The 15905-nt window shown below is 38.9% G+C and overlaps 2 protein-coding genes and 1 pseudogene across 2 annotated transcripts in view; 1 reads left to right on the forward strand and 2 right to left on the reverse strand.

Moving 5' to 3' along the window:
* Positions 1-5759, reverse strand: part of ATP6V1E1 (ATPase H+ transporting V1 subunit E1) — a 20963-nt gene extending 15204 nt beyond the window's left edge. The window contains exons 1-2 of the mRNA XM_006923909.3: positions 5565-5759; positions 398-463 (exon numbers count right to left, since the gene is read on the reverse strand). Of these exons, the coding sequence (XP_006923971.1) occupies positions 398-463; positions 5565-5597 (99 nt within the window). The 5' untranslated portion in view covers positions 5598-5759. The remainder of the gene's footprint in view (positions 1-397; positions 464-5564) is intronic.
* Positions 5760-8949: 3190 nt separating this feature from the next.
* LOC112472480 lies at positions 8950-9065 on the reverse strand (annotated as a pseudogene).
* Positions 9066-15661: 6596 nt separating this feature from the next.
* BCL2L13 (BCL2 like 13) overlaps positions 15662-15905 on the forward strand; it is a 90526-nt gene continuing 90282 nt past the window's right edge. Inside the window, exon 1 of the mRNA XM_015598424.2 lies at positions 15662-15820. The gene's annotated coding sequence lies outside the window, so the exon portion shown is untranslated. The remainder of the gene's footprint in view (positions 15821-15905) is intronic.

Genomic DNA, 15905 nt, shown 5'->3' on the forward strand with positions numbered 1-15905 from the left:
AGAGCGTCCTTCCATATTCTATTCTTTGGAAGTTGGTTACTAGGTTCAGCCCACACTCTGGTGAGGATAGTGGTTAGGGAGATTTAAGCTCCAAGTTCTTGATGGGGGGCGTTATCTACATAAATTATTTGGAATTATTCTTTAAGGAAGATGTGTATGTGTCTCTTTCCCATCCTCCATCCCTCATCCATTACTTTTCTACTCTCTACCATAAAATTGCAGGACACTTACTGGCAATCAGAATGTTTAGAAAGGAAAATTTATACTTAATGTTAAAGATAAGAGATATTCTTATTAGTACTATGCAAGTATTGCTAAACAATTTTTCTAATTACTATTTAGCAAAGCAAAACATGAAACCTTGATGACTTCTTAAACTTAGAAAATGGAATCTTACTTTTGCGTCTATTTCTTCTGCTTTTTCATTGGCTTCTTGTTCAATAAAAGCCATCATATGCTTAATCTATAAGGAAAAATAAAACATTTTTTTAATGTAACAAGAGAAGAAAATATATCTTTCCGGATTCAGTCAATAATCAACCATTTATTGAATGCATTTTATGTGCCAGGCCTTGTATACAAGAATATATTAGATAGTTTCTGTCTTTGAGTAACCTACAATCTGAAATTTGCCCTGACAAATGAACCAGAAGCAATATTCAATAATGCGGGTAAACAGGACATTATCCTACTCTCAAGGAACTTGGGGTCTATGGGAAAGAAAGGATTGACTATATATTCTCATCTACTTCATACCCCTTTCAGCCAGCAACTCTGTCTTCTCCAACTAAAAGATACCAATGAACTATCTTTACTCCTTCAACTTTCTTACCTCCTACTTTCCACACACTTCAATCTAACTTCTATCCTTCCACTCCACTATAATTACTCTCATAAAATGACAACAATCTCCTTGCCCTTAAATCTTGGCCTATCTTAATCTTTCAACATTTCTTGATATGTTGACCAACCCTCCTGTCTTGGACAATCACTTCCCTTTGCTTCCATGACATTTTTGTTCTTCTCAGTCTCCTTTAGGGCCATACTTTTCTTCTTTTGCCTCCCAGACAGCATTTTTGGATATACTATACTCACTGTAACCTAAATTCAACACGTTAAATAATAAACTGCTAATCACTCTTCTACCCATCTCCCACTTTGATCTGTCTTGAAGGTTAGTATCAACACACAACTTTGACTCTTCCTTCTAATCATCAAGTCCTATCGATTCTCTCTTTTAATAGTTAATTTGTGCGCCTTTCCATCTTCAGCCACTACCCCAGTCCTTGCTATCACCTCAGCTGAATTATTGCAACAGCTTCCAAATTTGTCTTCCTCTCTTGTTACCTCTCTAATCAACTCCACACTGCAACCAGGAAGATACTTTAAAAATGCCTCTTATTATGTATTACACTTTCCACTCTTATGATAAAGTGCAGACTTTAGAAGGTAATCTGGTTATTGCTTATTTTTCCAGCAACCTGTAACATAACTTTCACCACTTGCCACTCTTCAGACTCGTAGCTCCAGTAATACAGTAGTCCCCCCTTATCTGCAATTTCATTTTCCCCAGTTCCAGTTAACCCGTGGTCCAAAATTATTATATGGGAAGTTCCAGAAGTAAATAATTTATAAGTTTTAAATGTGCGCCATGATGAAATCTCACACCATTCTTCTCTCTACCCCACCCAGGACATGAACTATCCCTTAATCCAGGGTACCCTCACTGTTAGTCACTTAGTAGCAGTCTTGGTTATCACTGTCATGGTATTGTGGTGTTTGAGTTCACATAACCCCCCTTTTACTTAACATGGTCCCCAAGTGCAAGAGTAGTGATGCCAAAAGATATGCCAAGAGAAGTCATAAAGTGCTTCCTTTAAGTGAAAAGGTAACTTAATAAGGCATTTTATCATCTCACATTGTCACAAGTGAGTATTGTACATTTTGAGAGAGACCACATTCACATTTTTATTATAGCATAGTTATAATTGTTCTACTTTATTAGTTACTGTTAATCTCTTACTGTGCCTAATTTATAAATTAAGCTTTATCATAGGTAAATGTGGAGCAGGCTGCAAGCTGACAAGGTCCTTGCAATATGTGAGGTCAACCAAGGGTTGTCTCACCTCTAGGAACCCTCCTAAGAATGGGGAAAATCTATGAAAATGCAAATGATTACAGTAGGATGTGTATGTTGGGTGGGGATAATCTTATTTTAGCCAGCAAATGCATGCTCTTGTATAAATAAAATCGCTCTCTACTCCATCATCTGTAGATAGTGGGCCTCCCGATCACAGCTGTCTTCTTTCTTTTCTCAATCTCCCACAGATCCCACTCAGGATTATTTTCCAGGTCCGTGCTGGACGTGGCAGGATCTACCACCACTTGCAGGACGCAGCAGGTAAAGAAAAAAACATAGTACATGTAAAATTCAGTACTATCTGCAGTTTCAGGCATCCACTGGGGGTGTCAGAACACACCCCCTGCAGATAAGAGGGAGAAGGTCTTACCATACTATATTTCAGTTCCTTGAGTTCACCATTCTTTTTTACTTTCAAGATTTCAAACACACTGTTCCTTCCACTTGGAAGACTCGTCCTCCCCCTCTTAACCTAGTTAACTTCTCAAGCCTTAGCTTGCTTAACTGTCACCTCCTTTGGAAAATCTTTCCTGAACGTCCCACCTATGTGCACTAAGAGCACTCTGTACTTCCTCTACCTAAACACATTCATAATTGCTTGTTTACTTGTCTCTATCTTGAACTAAAATATAAGGTTTGGAACTTGTTAAAAGATTTTAGATCTCTGGCTACAATTAAAGAACAAAGTCCACCAAATTCTTTTGAATGGAGCTTGGGGTGATTGATCCAATTTATACTCTCAAAGGAAGTACTGTCTCTAGCAGGAGATGTAAAATATACCCAAGTGAATATACAAGCAACACGGCTAATCATACTCACTGGTAGTTTCATTTCATAGCTCTATCTGAAAAAAATGAATTAAAAAAAAGCAGCTGATAAAAAAAAATGAATGTAGGACTTCTGGATTATTAATTCATTTTCTTTATTAATTCTACCACTTAAAGGTAAGCTCCATGAGTACTGCGATCTCGTCTTTATACCACTATAACCCCAGAGCACGGACCAACCACCATAGTAGGTGCTTAATAAATATTTGTGCATGGATGAGAATCTGTTGGGAGTTTTAAGCCTTCTAAAGTATCCCAAATACTTTTTAGAGTTTAACAATCTGGAAACATAGTCCAGATTCTCCAAGTAACACAAAGATATCACATAAGGTACACATAAGTACAAAGTGAGTTAAGATCTGTTTCACGAGAATGTAAATATAATTAACAGTACACTTAAAAATGGTTAAGAGGGTAAATTTTGTTGTTTTATTAATTATGATAATCAGAGCCTATTTTATAAGTAACACAATATGTATAAAATCTCCAGTCTTGAAATGTTTGGAGCATCTAATCCAGAGTTACATGTAAGAAAATCACTGTGACCTTGTGAAAAAGATTAGCCCCCTGTACATTTGTGTATGTGTGTTCGTGGTAAAGAATGATATCTCCACAAGTTCAGTTTGAAGCCTGACTGAACTCAGCCTGGAATTTTAAAAGTAGTTTAACTAAACACAGTAATCAAGACAGGTATTTATAAATACTACAAGGCACATTTGGCCTCTATGGGTGAACTGTAATTCAAACCTGTATTATATGCTACCAGTTTTGACAGCCTAGAGCAAAGTGCATTATTTTAACCCAGGTCAGAGAAGCCTGTTTACAGTCAACACGATCATATTCTGTTTAGAGTTCCAACAACAGTCAATTCCTTAAGGATATTTAACTCCACTCCTGCGGTAGAAAAACCCGGACTTAAAAATATACTTTTTCTCTTCCTGCTAACCCAGTAATTTAAGTTTTTTGAAAAGCTGATGAAATAAATGACCATACTTCCCAGACAAAATTACAAATATATACATGTATTTTATTACAATGGGGAAGAAGTCAGAGAACTTAGGGCTTATTAAGCGCCTACTCCATGCTTGGTCATTGGCCTATTCATAGCTGAAAATACAGAGAATGAAACACACTGCCTTCCTAGAGCTTCCATATGTAGTATGCAGGGGTATAGACAACAGGTAAGATTTCTTCATTCTTTCAATTTTACAGAAGGAAAATGGTTTTGGTCTAGATTCCAAGAAAATAAACTGCTTTATCTTTATATTTTTTCCAGAGAAGCCTTATTCTTCAATATATTATAACAAGGGGGAAGGATGAAGGAACAAGATAAAGAAGAGAATTAGTACTAATGACTGAACACTACAGTATGTGGAGGGCTTTGTATACTTTTCCACTGCATCAATTTTTCCTACAGTAAATATTAGAAGCAGCAGTGATAAATGTTCAAAAAGCCCACTGTTTTGTAAGAATATTGCAATATTTCTTAAATTTCTCCATAGATACTATTTTTTGTTACTTTTTTTTAGCTAGTGATTAGCGCGAACCATTTAAGAAGAAACACTACTCTTCTTAGTGCATATTAAGAATAAAATGCAAAGATATTTTCAAGGAAATGGAAACATCCAAGGAAAAAAACATCGTATTGCTCATCTAAGAAGATTCATAAGCCAGTGAGTGTGCTTTAGTTGGAGAATTTTCCTGGTAATTCAAATAGAAGTAGCCTTAGTTCTCTATATTATGCAGAGATTAAACTGCAGCCTTAAGCTTCCTTCTCTGAAAAATCAAGTGGCAATATGACTACTAAATGCAAGGGCTGTGATCTCAGAATATCTATTGGCAAGACAAATGAAAACCACTTTTTCCCATGTCATAGGAATTTCAATGCCACAATATTCTCCTGAGATATTTTTGCATTATGACATTCCTAATGCCTACAAATATGAAGGTATAGCTCATTTTTAAAAACTAATTTCCCAGGACTGATTATACTCTCGCAAAATTGATGTGCGTTCACAATTGTCCTAACAATTTTTCCCATAAATCTTGACTCTACTTTGTGCCAAACACTGTTAGGGACTGGGGCTCATAAACGTAAGAAAAACAGTTCTACGTTTGGCCAATATTAATGTACAGACTAGTGGGAGACCAACCATACAATTTATTTGATAGATGAGATTCGTTTAAGATGAAGATGAACAGTTCATAAATTCTCTCCTCTAAGTACTCTTTCCTTTCGCATACTGTGAACCCTTCCCTCAGGGTAAAAATCAAATGAAGAGGATATTTTCAATCCTTGTTTTCAACGCTCCGCTCTACCAAGCACAGCAAGTACCCAGGGAAAATACAGACAATGTGGGAGCCAAAGAGCTAGGGGGTTAAAAGAGGCGGCGCGCAAGACTCGAGAAGTCACATGAGCTACGGAGCTAATTCCGAGTCAACGAGACACCCTCCCGCAGACAGACTACCAGGACCCGAGGACTTGGAGCAAGGCATCCAGGGCTGCTCAAGGCCCGCGCCCTCCTTGAGCCAGGTTCTAGCCCATCACCCCGGGACAGACGGCGCGGCTTCGCAAGACTCAACCCCAACCCCCTCACCTGCTTTTGCACGTCAGCATCGCTGAGGGCCATGGCGAAAGCGATGCTAGGCCAGTGGGCAACTAGCTTGAGTTTAAGATTGAAGACAGTGGAAGGAAAAGGTAAAGAAAAGAAGGCGTAGGTTCCGCCTTTCTTTCCTTTATAACCCCAGATTCCAGTTCCTGCCAGGTGACCGCGCAGCCCAGACGTGAGTCTTCTCAGCCAGTGGGAAGAAAGCAGACCCCAGGAAGTCCCGCCCCCCGCCCAGCCCGCCCTTTTCCTGGCTGGGCTCGTGCGCCTGCGCGAGTGGCACCGCCTTGTTCTTTTACTTCGCTGTCTCGTGATTTTTGTGCGCAGTTTTCTTCCACAGCTTTCTTTTCGGTGAAAAAGAGGGAAGTTCTTGAGTTCTGGCGTCTGAAATTAGTGGAGCTATGTGGATTTCTCCAGCCTTATGGCCTTTGCAATTTTTTAAAAAAACTTCAATGTTTTATTTTTACAGAACCAGAATTTAGTATTTTACTTTCGTAGTCTTAATGAAGCAAACTCAATATTTTACTTATTAATAGATTTTTAAAGTTTTGGATTGACAGAAAAATTAAGAGAGCAGAGAGTTCTCATTTACCTTTCTCTCACAGTTTCCTCTTATTAACATGTTAGTGTGATACATTTGTTACAGTTAATTAACCAATATTGATGTATTAACAGTGTCCATAATATATTTGTATTTCCTTAGTTTTAACCTGTTGCAGGAAGCAAAACCTGACAAGAATTTAGAGGCTCAGACAACTTTGTTAGAGGAAGGAGAATTTATTAGGCTGGCTCATGAGGCTTAACAGCCCTAAAGCACGAGCTCGCTTTGGTTAGAATTATTACAGTGTGTCTACCTCTGTAGTGTCTATGGAAGAGGTGCGTGATTCCTTTGAGGTTTCATGTGTGCCTTATGACTTAGGATGGGGAGGAGGAGCTTCCGGTGGGGGAGGTGCTACAAGGGAGAAGGAATTTTAAGACCACTGGTTTTATAGGTCGTTTGTTTTGCGACCTTGGCGTTATCAGCACTGTTATAAGATTCTCGAACAGAGAGACGGGACATTGAGGCTATAAGTAGGAAGCAACAATTTTTGTTCTTTGGTGGGGGGGTGGGGTATGGTAATGACTATTTTCCAAGCTTATATATATATATTTTTTTTTTTTTTTAACATTTTTTTATTTTCCTCCTTCCCCTTCCCATCTGGTAACCACTGGTCATTGTCCATGTCCATGAGTCTCTGTTTGTCCTGTTCATTTGTTTCTGGAAGCAACACTTATTAATGCCAGCACCTGCTCAGTGGAGTCCTATCCAAAGGCTGAGCCCTGATTGAAACATAACAAGCAGTTTTATACAGTCTTGTTATTCCTACACAGCTACAGAGATAAGGAAGGACATTAGTTGGTTGGCAAGCCATGAATCAACAGATGTGAGCTGGAGAGTCCTTGAGGTGGGGAAGTCAGCAATGGGGGAAAACATGGTAGCTAGAGAGTCCTGGAGGGGTGGGGGAGAGGGCAGTTAGGAATGGACTTTGGCTGAGTTGGTCATTTCTGCAAGCCCTTTCCTTTGCATTTTTTAGATGCCTCCTTTCCTCTCTTAAACCCAATGCCCTTTTTCTGTTCCAGGATCCCATCCAGGATTCTACATTTCATTTAATTGTCATGTGGCCTAAGTTTCTTCTTGACTGTGGCAATTTCTCAACCTTTCCTTGTACTTGATGACCTTGCAGTTTCGAGGGGTACTGGTTAGGTTTGTTGTAGGATGCACCTCTATTGGAATTTTTCTCATGACTGATGGGGAGTTATGGGTATTGAATAAGATTACAGAGGTAATGTGCCATTTTCATTATGTGATATCAAGGGTTCATGCTGTCAGCATTTTTGACTATTGATGTTGACCTTGATCACACAGCTGAACGAGTGTTTGTCAGGTTTCTCCACTGTAAAGTTACTCTCTCCCACCTTTTTATATATTGTACTCTTTGGGAGTAAATACTATGTGCAGCTCATACTTAAGATGTGAGGAGTTATGTACCACCTCCTTTAGGGTAGAGTATCTACAAAATCTATTTGGAACTTTTCTGAATGGGTCGCTGCATTTTTTCAGCATCATTCCCAGGACCTACTTAGAATTATTTGGAAAATTAGGGCAGAAATTCTTCCAGACTTGTTTGCTTCAAGCCCCAATTTTTTTTCCCCCCAACTATAAAGGCAAAGACTTTGGAAAACTTTATTTTTAGGGTAGACTACTAGTAGTAAAATTATGCATCAAAGGGTTCACACATTCTTAATAATACCTTTTTTTGAAGAAATTTCAAATATAGTAAGAATAGTATACAATGAACTCCCTCACTTAGACATACCAATTATTATTAATATTTTACTATATTTGCTTTATCACTTTCCATGCTCAGACAATCCCTGACTTAACAATGGTTCGACTAAAGATTTTCATTGTAAAATAATGCAAAAGCAAGATGCATTCAGTAGAAATCCTACTTTGAATTTTGATCTTTTCCCAGGCCAGCGATATGCAAGATGCAGTATGATACTCTTCTGATGTTGGGCAATGATAGAGAGCTACAGCCCCCAGTCAGTCAAGAGTAAATAATCAATACGGTGTACTGTGTTGCACACTTTTGGATATTGTTTTGTGGTTTTGCATCCCATGATGTCTACAAAATGCCCATTTGTGTCTCTAGTCCCCAGTGAGAAGAAGACTGCAATTACTCTTGCCCAACTATAGGCTAATGTGAGTGTTCTGAGCATGTCTAAGGTAGGCTAGGCTAAGCTATGATGTTTGGTAGGTTAGATGTAGTAAATGCATTTTCAACTCACAATATTTTCAACTTAGGTTTATCAGGACATAATCCATCATTAAGCTGAGGAGCATCTGTGTATGTGTGTGTGTGTGTGTGTATAATTCATGACTAAATAGTTCAGCGTGTGTTTCATAAGAACAGGGGTGTACATTGATCAAATTCAGAAAATTTAACAATCCCATACTCAAATTTTGCCATACGTCCCACAGTATCCCTTGTAGCAATTTTTTTTGATCCAAGATCCAATCCAAGATCACCTATTGTATTAATTATCATGTTTTTTTAATCTTTAAAATCGAATGGTTAGCACCTCAGACTTTGTCTTTTCCTAATAGTGACATTTTTGAAGAGCGCCAGAAATTTGAAGAAGCAGTTGTAGAAAATCCCTCAATTTGGTTTTGTCTGATGATTTCCTCATAATTTGATTCAGGTTATGCATTACAGAAATTACAGAAATGCTATACATGTGATATTGTGTCCTCAGTGCATCACACCAGAAAGCACATGTCAGTTTGTCCTTTTAATGGCAATGGTACATATTTTAAACAAAAATTTTTTAACATCTATAGCACCTGGTATTCTTAGGTGGTCTATCCAAGTACTAACCAGGCCCGAGACTGCTTAGCTTCCAAGATCAGATGAGATCGGGCACGTGCAGGGTGGCATGGCTACAGACAATGGTACATGTTTTTAAGGCTACCAAATTGTTTTCCAGCTGTACTAGTATATGGTTCTTTGTAGTGTATGGGTGCACATATTTGAGAAAAATGTTACTGTTTCATAAGAGAAGGATTCAGCCACTAATAAGGCAACAGAAATCTACATAATTGACCTTATCTGGATCAGTATGCTAATGAACTGAGCTAAACCAGATGATAGGCTTGTTTCTCTCATCTAGTTAGGTTTTGCATTAATGTCATTCTTCACCATCCCAGACACAGATTTTCAGGATTATGCCTCCCTATAACATCCATAGGTCAAGATGAGGTAATATTCACTCATTTGGATTACAATCCCTCCTCCTATTTATTTTTACAATTTTCTGCAAAATAATGGGTTGGGGAATGAGAGTAGCAATCTAATGCCATATATCTAATTATTTATGAAATTAATGTTTGGAACAGAGGTTGCACTGTTCAGGTCATGATCATTTTGTTTTTTGGGAAAGAGTGTGCTGATTTTTGTGATTTATTATAATTTCGAGATATTAAAAAATATAGAAACGTACTAAAAATGAAAAATAAGGAGTCCTATGGAAAGTAACCTCACATGGTGATCGGTTCATAAATTCCTCACTAGGCAGGTCATGGTGGGTAGTCAGTTCCAGGCATATGACTTCTTTAATAAACGCTTACCTTTTCCTGAAGCAAGCCTCTGTCCATTGTTTCTGTGGATCTCAGTTAATATACCTTTAAAATAAACTGTAACCGCCCTCAAGCAAATAATCTTGTTAACCTTTCTGTAATCAAACCCCATTGTGCTTTCTCCCACCATCATGTAATCTTCCTTCCATTACTTCCTTAATTGCAAATATATAAAAGAAGCTACCAAACTAATTCTCCAGAGCATTTGAGACTTTGCGTCCCAGAATGTCAGTTTGGCTCAAATAAACTTATAAAAATTCTCTACAGGTTTAGATATTTCTTATGTTGACAGAACAAAGAAAATTTCAAACATTCATGTAATTATGTACCACCACCCTAAATTGACAATTAACATTTGTTACATTAACCTTAAGACTTAATTTTTAAAATAAAATAAATAGTCTTACAGATATAGTTAACATCCCCTTTTGTGCAGCTTTCCCTTCCCCATGTTAATGGTCTTTACAACTAGTTTCTGCAGTATTTTGCTGATTCACTAAGGAACAGGCCAGATCCTATCTGGTAAGAATGTGGTAAGCTTCACAGAGACTGTCTCTGGAGTGAAAAAGTTATTATTAGTACATGCAAAGATTAACTAGTTAGGAGTTTTCCAAATCTAATTTCCTCCTGTACTAGCTTAGGTCTTGTGGAAAAGCTTTATTATAAGTTTTTCAGGTGAATTGCAAAATCCCCCTCCTAAATAAACCTATTTAGATATGGCTTCACCAAAGTCACTGACCTAAATTACTATCAGATTAGTCATAAAGAGATAGTTTGCTAGCTCTTTGTCTCACCTGCTCCCAAGCTGAGGCTTCATTCAGTCTATGGTGTATTTGAAATTGAGTCAATAGAATAGATAAACTAACTCTTGAGTTTGCTTGCTGGGGAGGACACAGAGAGAGAGTGGAGGTAAATGTAAATCATCTTTGTCTTTGAATGTTGAGGAATTAATTTTATTTTATTTTTTTCATTTTTTCCCCCGGTTTTATTGAAATATAATAGACAATTAGTTGCTCGTATTTACATTGTACAATTCAATGACTTTTTTTAAAATTATAGTTGGCGTACAATATTAGTTTCAGGTGTACAGCATAGTTATTAGAGATCTATATAACTCACAAAGTGATCACCCCACTAAATCTACTACTCCTATTCTCCCTTACATATTTACTACATTATTAACTATTTTCCTTATGCTATACTGTATCTCCATGTCAATTTTATAACTATCTACTTTACTTCTTAATCCCTTTACCCTTTTTCACTGTCCCTCCCATCTAGTAGCCCTCAAAATATTCTCTGTATCTGAGTTTATTTTCATTGTTGTTGTTTATTTTGTTCTTTAGCTTCCACATGTATCACGGATATTTGTCTTTCTCTGTCTGACTTATTTCATTCAGTGCAATACCCTCTAGGTCCATCAAGGCAATATCTTTTTCCATACCCTTACTTTTAGTCTGTGTGTCTTTTAATCTGAAGTGATCTCTTGTAGGCAGCCTACATAGGGGTCTTGTTTTCTTATTCATTCAGCCACTCTATCGTTTGATTGGAGCACTTAAGTCTTTTCCATTTGAGGTACTTGTTGATAGAAATGTAGTTATTACCACTCTTTACCCCTGTTTTTGATACATGTTTTTTCTTCTTAAAAAAGTCCCTCCAACATTTCCTGTAATACTGGCTTGGTGTTGATAAATTCCTTTAGCTTATTTTTGTCTGAGAAGCTCTTTATCTGTCCTTTGACTCTAAATGATAGCTTTGCTGGATAAAGTATTGTTGTTTATAGATCCTGGGTTTTCAACACTTTGAATATTTTGTGCAGAGCCCTTCTGTCCTGCATTGCTTCTTTTGAGAAATCAGCTGCCAGTCTTATGGGTCTTCCATTGGAGGTAACTAACTGCTTTACTCTTACTGCTTTTAAGATTTGCTTTGTATTTAACCTTGGATATTTTAATTATAATGTGTCTTGGTGGGGGACTCTCTGAGCTTCCTTGGGTTGTATGTCTATTTCCTTCACTAGGTTAGGGAAGATTTCCATCTTAATTTCTTCAAACAGCTCTTCAACTTTTCCTTCAAGTACCCCTGTGACATGGATATTTTTACATTTAATAGCGTACCATAGACTCCTTATATTATTATTATAGTCTTGGCTTCTTTTTTCTTGTCATTCTTATTGTCCTTGGCTTTCCCATCCTCTGTATTGGTGGTTCGATCCTCTTTAATAACTCTAACATACTCTTCATCTCAGATAATGTGTTCTTCATTTCTGACTGATTCCCTTTTATAATTTCCATTTCCATTTTTATGTTTTTTTTTTAATCTCTTTAAGTTCTCACTGAATTCATCTACACTTCCCCTAAGTTCACTGAGCATCTTTATAACCAGTATTTTGAACTTTGCATCTGTTGGATTGCTTGACTCCATTATTCCTGGATCTCTGTTCTGTTCTCTCATATGATTTCTGCTTCATCTTCCCATTTTGGCTGCCTTTCTTTGTCTGTTTCTATGTAGTAAGCAAAGCTCCTAAGTCTCCCGGTCTTTTTAGCGTGGCTTTGTGTAGAAGGTGTCCAGTGGCACAGTTGTGAGAGGGGTTCAGCTGCAGGCCAAGTTTAACCCCAGCTTGTGCCGCTCCGGGGCCATCCATTAAGATTCAGCAAGCAATCCACAGATGCTGTGCTTATAGTTGCCTCAAGAAACCATGCCAGAAAATGAGGCCAGCTGCCACAAGTGTGAGTCTTAGAGCTGCTCAGCAAGGAACACCCGACTCACTGAGGACACAGCTGGATGTGGCTTGGTTGGGGCTGTGAGTTGGGGAGGGTGGAGTTTCAGGGACTCCTCTGGGCAGAATGACCTCTGTTATTAGCAATGGCGGTGCTAGGTCCAAACGCTGGGAGCGGGGAGGGCTCAACAGAGGAACAATGGATACCACCAGCACTTCTACCCACGAGAGAGCCTCGCCTCCAGCCCTTGCTCTGACAACTCAGTGTCCCCCCGTGCAGCTGACCCAGTGCTGGTGCTCAGAACGAGCAGGTCCATCACCATGAAAGTATGCTCACAGACACCACCACTTTAGGAGGCCACTGCTTAGCCTCTTTCCCACTCAGCCGCTTGGGACAGCCTCACGTCTTCGCCTCCTCCTACCTTCTACTGTTGCAGGTAGATTAATTATTTCTCTTCCTCTCTAGTTGTAGTGCTTCTGTTCATCTAGATCCCAGGCAATTTTGATGGCTATTTGCTCTGTATCTTGTCACAACTTTGATTTGGTTGCAAGAGGGATGAATAAAGCCTCTGTCATCCAAGCCATTTTTTCCCCATCCCCGAGGAATTAATTTTAAAGAGAAAAAAATAAATGGTAGCAGAATGTAGTGAAACTCTAAATTAGGTGCCTGCACTTTCTGCCACTTTCCAACCAATTTTCCTCAGAGCAGAGTGAAATCCTAGATGTCATCTAGTCATTCCTCAATTTATAATCCTCCAGTGGCTTCTATATGCTCGTGAATACCTTACACCATGGTCTGTGTGAGCACTGCCTAACCTGGTCCTGCCTATTTTTCTGCTCTCATTACTCCTCTTCCCTTGTTCTCTACCTCAAAGCTTTCCTGGTTTCTTTTCACTTCCAGAAAAACACCAAGCATTTCGCCTGAAAAGTTCTTTTCCTCTAGTTACCGCTTAGCTTGTTTTTCATTCTTTAAGTCTCAACTTAAAAATCCCCCCCACTCTCGCACTCCCCAAAAATATCCCCTCTTCGGAAAAAGCTTTTCATAAATACCCTTTCGACTTATTTCCAATGAAAATTTCAGCTTCTCAATAGGAACCATGTCTGACCTACTCACTGTTTTCACCAGCATCCAGCACACTGCCTGGTATATGATAGGAGTTCAATAAATAACTGATGAATGAGAATGAATAAAGTGAGTAGAATCTAGAGTTTAGAATTTATAATCATATCTGGCTAAGCTAGAACTTTTTATCACTTGTAAGATCTGTAAAAACAAACAAACAAACAAACAAACCCAAAATAAACAAAACCAAACCCATAAACTGCTGTGATTAAATTCAAATAATTTCTGTAAAAGACTATATTATTTCACACCATTTGTTGAAAAGATTATCCCTTTCCCCACTGAATTTCCTTGACACCTCTGTCACAAATCAGTTGACCATTGTGGACTTTGTATTCTGTTCCATTGCCCTATATGCTATTGTTATACATTCAAAAAGCAAAATAAAAAAAAAGAACAAAAGCAAAGCCTAAAACTGAAAGCAATCTGAAAGAAATGAAAGTAACCATTTATCAAATTGGTAACATAACTACACAGAATTATTTCATGTGACTTTTTTGGGAAAAATTTACATACAATGAACTGCATAGACCTAAAAAATTACAATTAGATGAGTTCTAATACCTATGTGATCACCACCACCCTAGAAAAAATGTTTTTATCCTGTCAATCCCACATCCCCCATTCCCAGGCAATAGTGTGCTGATTTCTATAACCATGGATTAATTTTGCCTGTTCCTAAAATTTATATAAACAGAATCAAACAGCATGTGCTGTTTTGTGTCTGGCTTCTTTCCTTCAATACAATGTTTTTGAGATTAATTTGTATTGCCACATATATCGATGGTTCATTTTTGTTTTATGCTGTGTAACTGCCATTGTATGAATATGCTTCAAAAAGCCAATTTTATTAAAAATAAGACTAGGAGACTAATAAAATATGTGACAACCAAATGCAATGCATGATCCTGTCCCCCTCCCCCAAAAAACCTATAAAAGCCATTACTTGGACAGTTGTGAAAATTTAAATTTAGACTGGTTATTAGGTACTATTAGGGAATTATTGATCGTTTTCTTAGCCCACTAGTTCTATTCTTGGCAAATCTCTATTAATGCCACCTCTATCATCTCACTCAGGCTTAAAGCCTCTTACAACGCCAGCTCCAACCTTCTTTTTGATTCCCACATACTCATATCAGTTCAAGTTCTTTTTTTCACAGTTTAATTGAGTTATAACTCAGACACCATACATCTATTTAAAGTGTACAATTAAATGGTTTCTAGTATACTCATAGAACTGTGCAGCCATCACCCCAAAAAGAAACCCTGTACCCACTAGCAGTCACTCCTCAGCAGGCTTTTATCATTCCTGATCTGGCTCCTTGAAACTGCCCTTTAATTCACCTTCAACACTTTCCTTCTTCCAATTTACCTAATATATACCACTGGCAATTTGATTTCTCTAAAGCATGGTTTAGATATTATACCCTCTTGACTAGATACCTTAAGTGACTCCCATAAAGGATGCTTGGGTTCAAGTATACATTAATACACATTCTGTTCCAGGCCCAGTGTTGAGTGCTGTGAATGAAATGGGTTACTACCGAAAATTCCCTTTTCTCCATATGGCCTCTGTTCATACAGGACCCTCCACCTAGAATGACCTCTCTATTCCCACCTCACCCCATCCATCCCAAATCTTTTCCAACTTTCAAGGCCCATCTTCCCTGACAAGTGGCTGCCAACTCCGAAGCTTTCTGCAGCTCTCCTGACTCTCTTGACACTTCTCTAACACGCTTACTTGCACACACTTGAAGCTCAATACTTGTTTGCTTAATACATGTTCTGACAGAACAGGTTCTGTGGATGCAGCAATGCTCCTTGTCGCAGGAACCGCCAGCTTCTCTTCCTGCACACTAGTATCCGGCCTCCCCTCCCTCCAGCAGTCAATGACCTCCACCAACCTCACGAATCATAGATTTGAGCGACTCCTGGAAAGAGGGGACTTTTCCGGGTCACGTCTGCACGAAGAGACCGCCAGGCCTCTATGGTCCGTACTTCCGCTCGGGAAACCAGTGCCGCCCCTTCTGGAGCTCCTTGATGTCCCCAGTCCGCCCCTACGCCGGCGGTGACGAAAGCACGCCGGGGGTGACCTCACCCTCCAACATGGCGGCGGCGGTAGATTAGAGCTGCGGGTCGAAGCAGCCACTACCGCTGGGAGACCCTGTCAGAACAACTGCCGCCGCCGCCGCCTCTTTCATCTCTTCTAGGGCAGGGGCCGGGGCCAGGTGAGGGAAGTGGGGTTCCGGGCAGGCAGATCTGGTCCTTACCCAGCTTCTCAGGCGGTTTTCACGGGTAGGAAGGGGTCCAGAG

Source organism: Pteropus alecto, unplaced genomic scaffold, assembly GCF_000325575.1.
Source record: "Pteropus alecto unplaced genomic scaffold, ASM32557v1 scaffold76, whole genome shotgun sequence".
NCBI classification, from domain to species: Eukaryota; Metazoa; Chordata; class Mammalia; order Chiroptera; family Pteropodidae; genus Pteropus; species Pteropus alecto.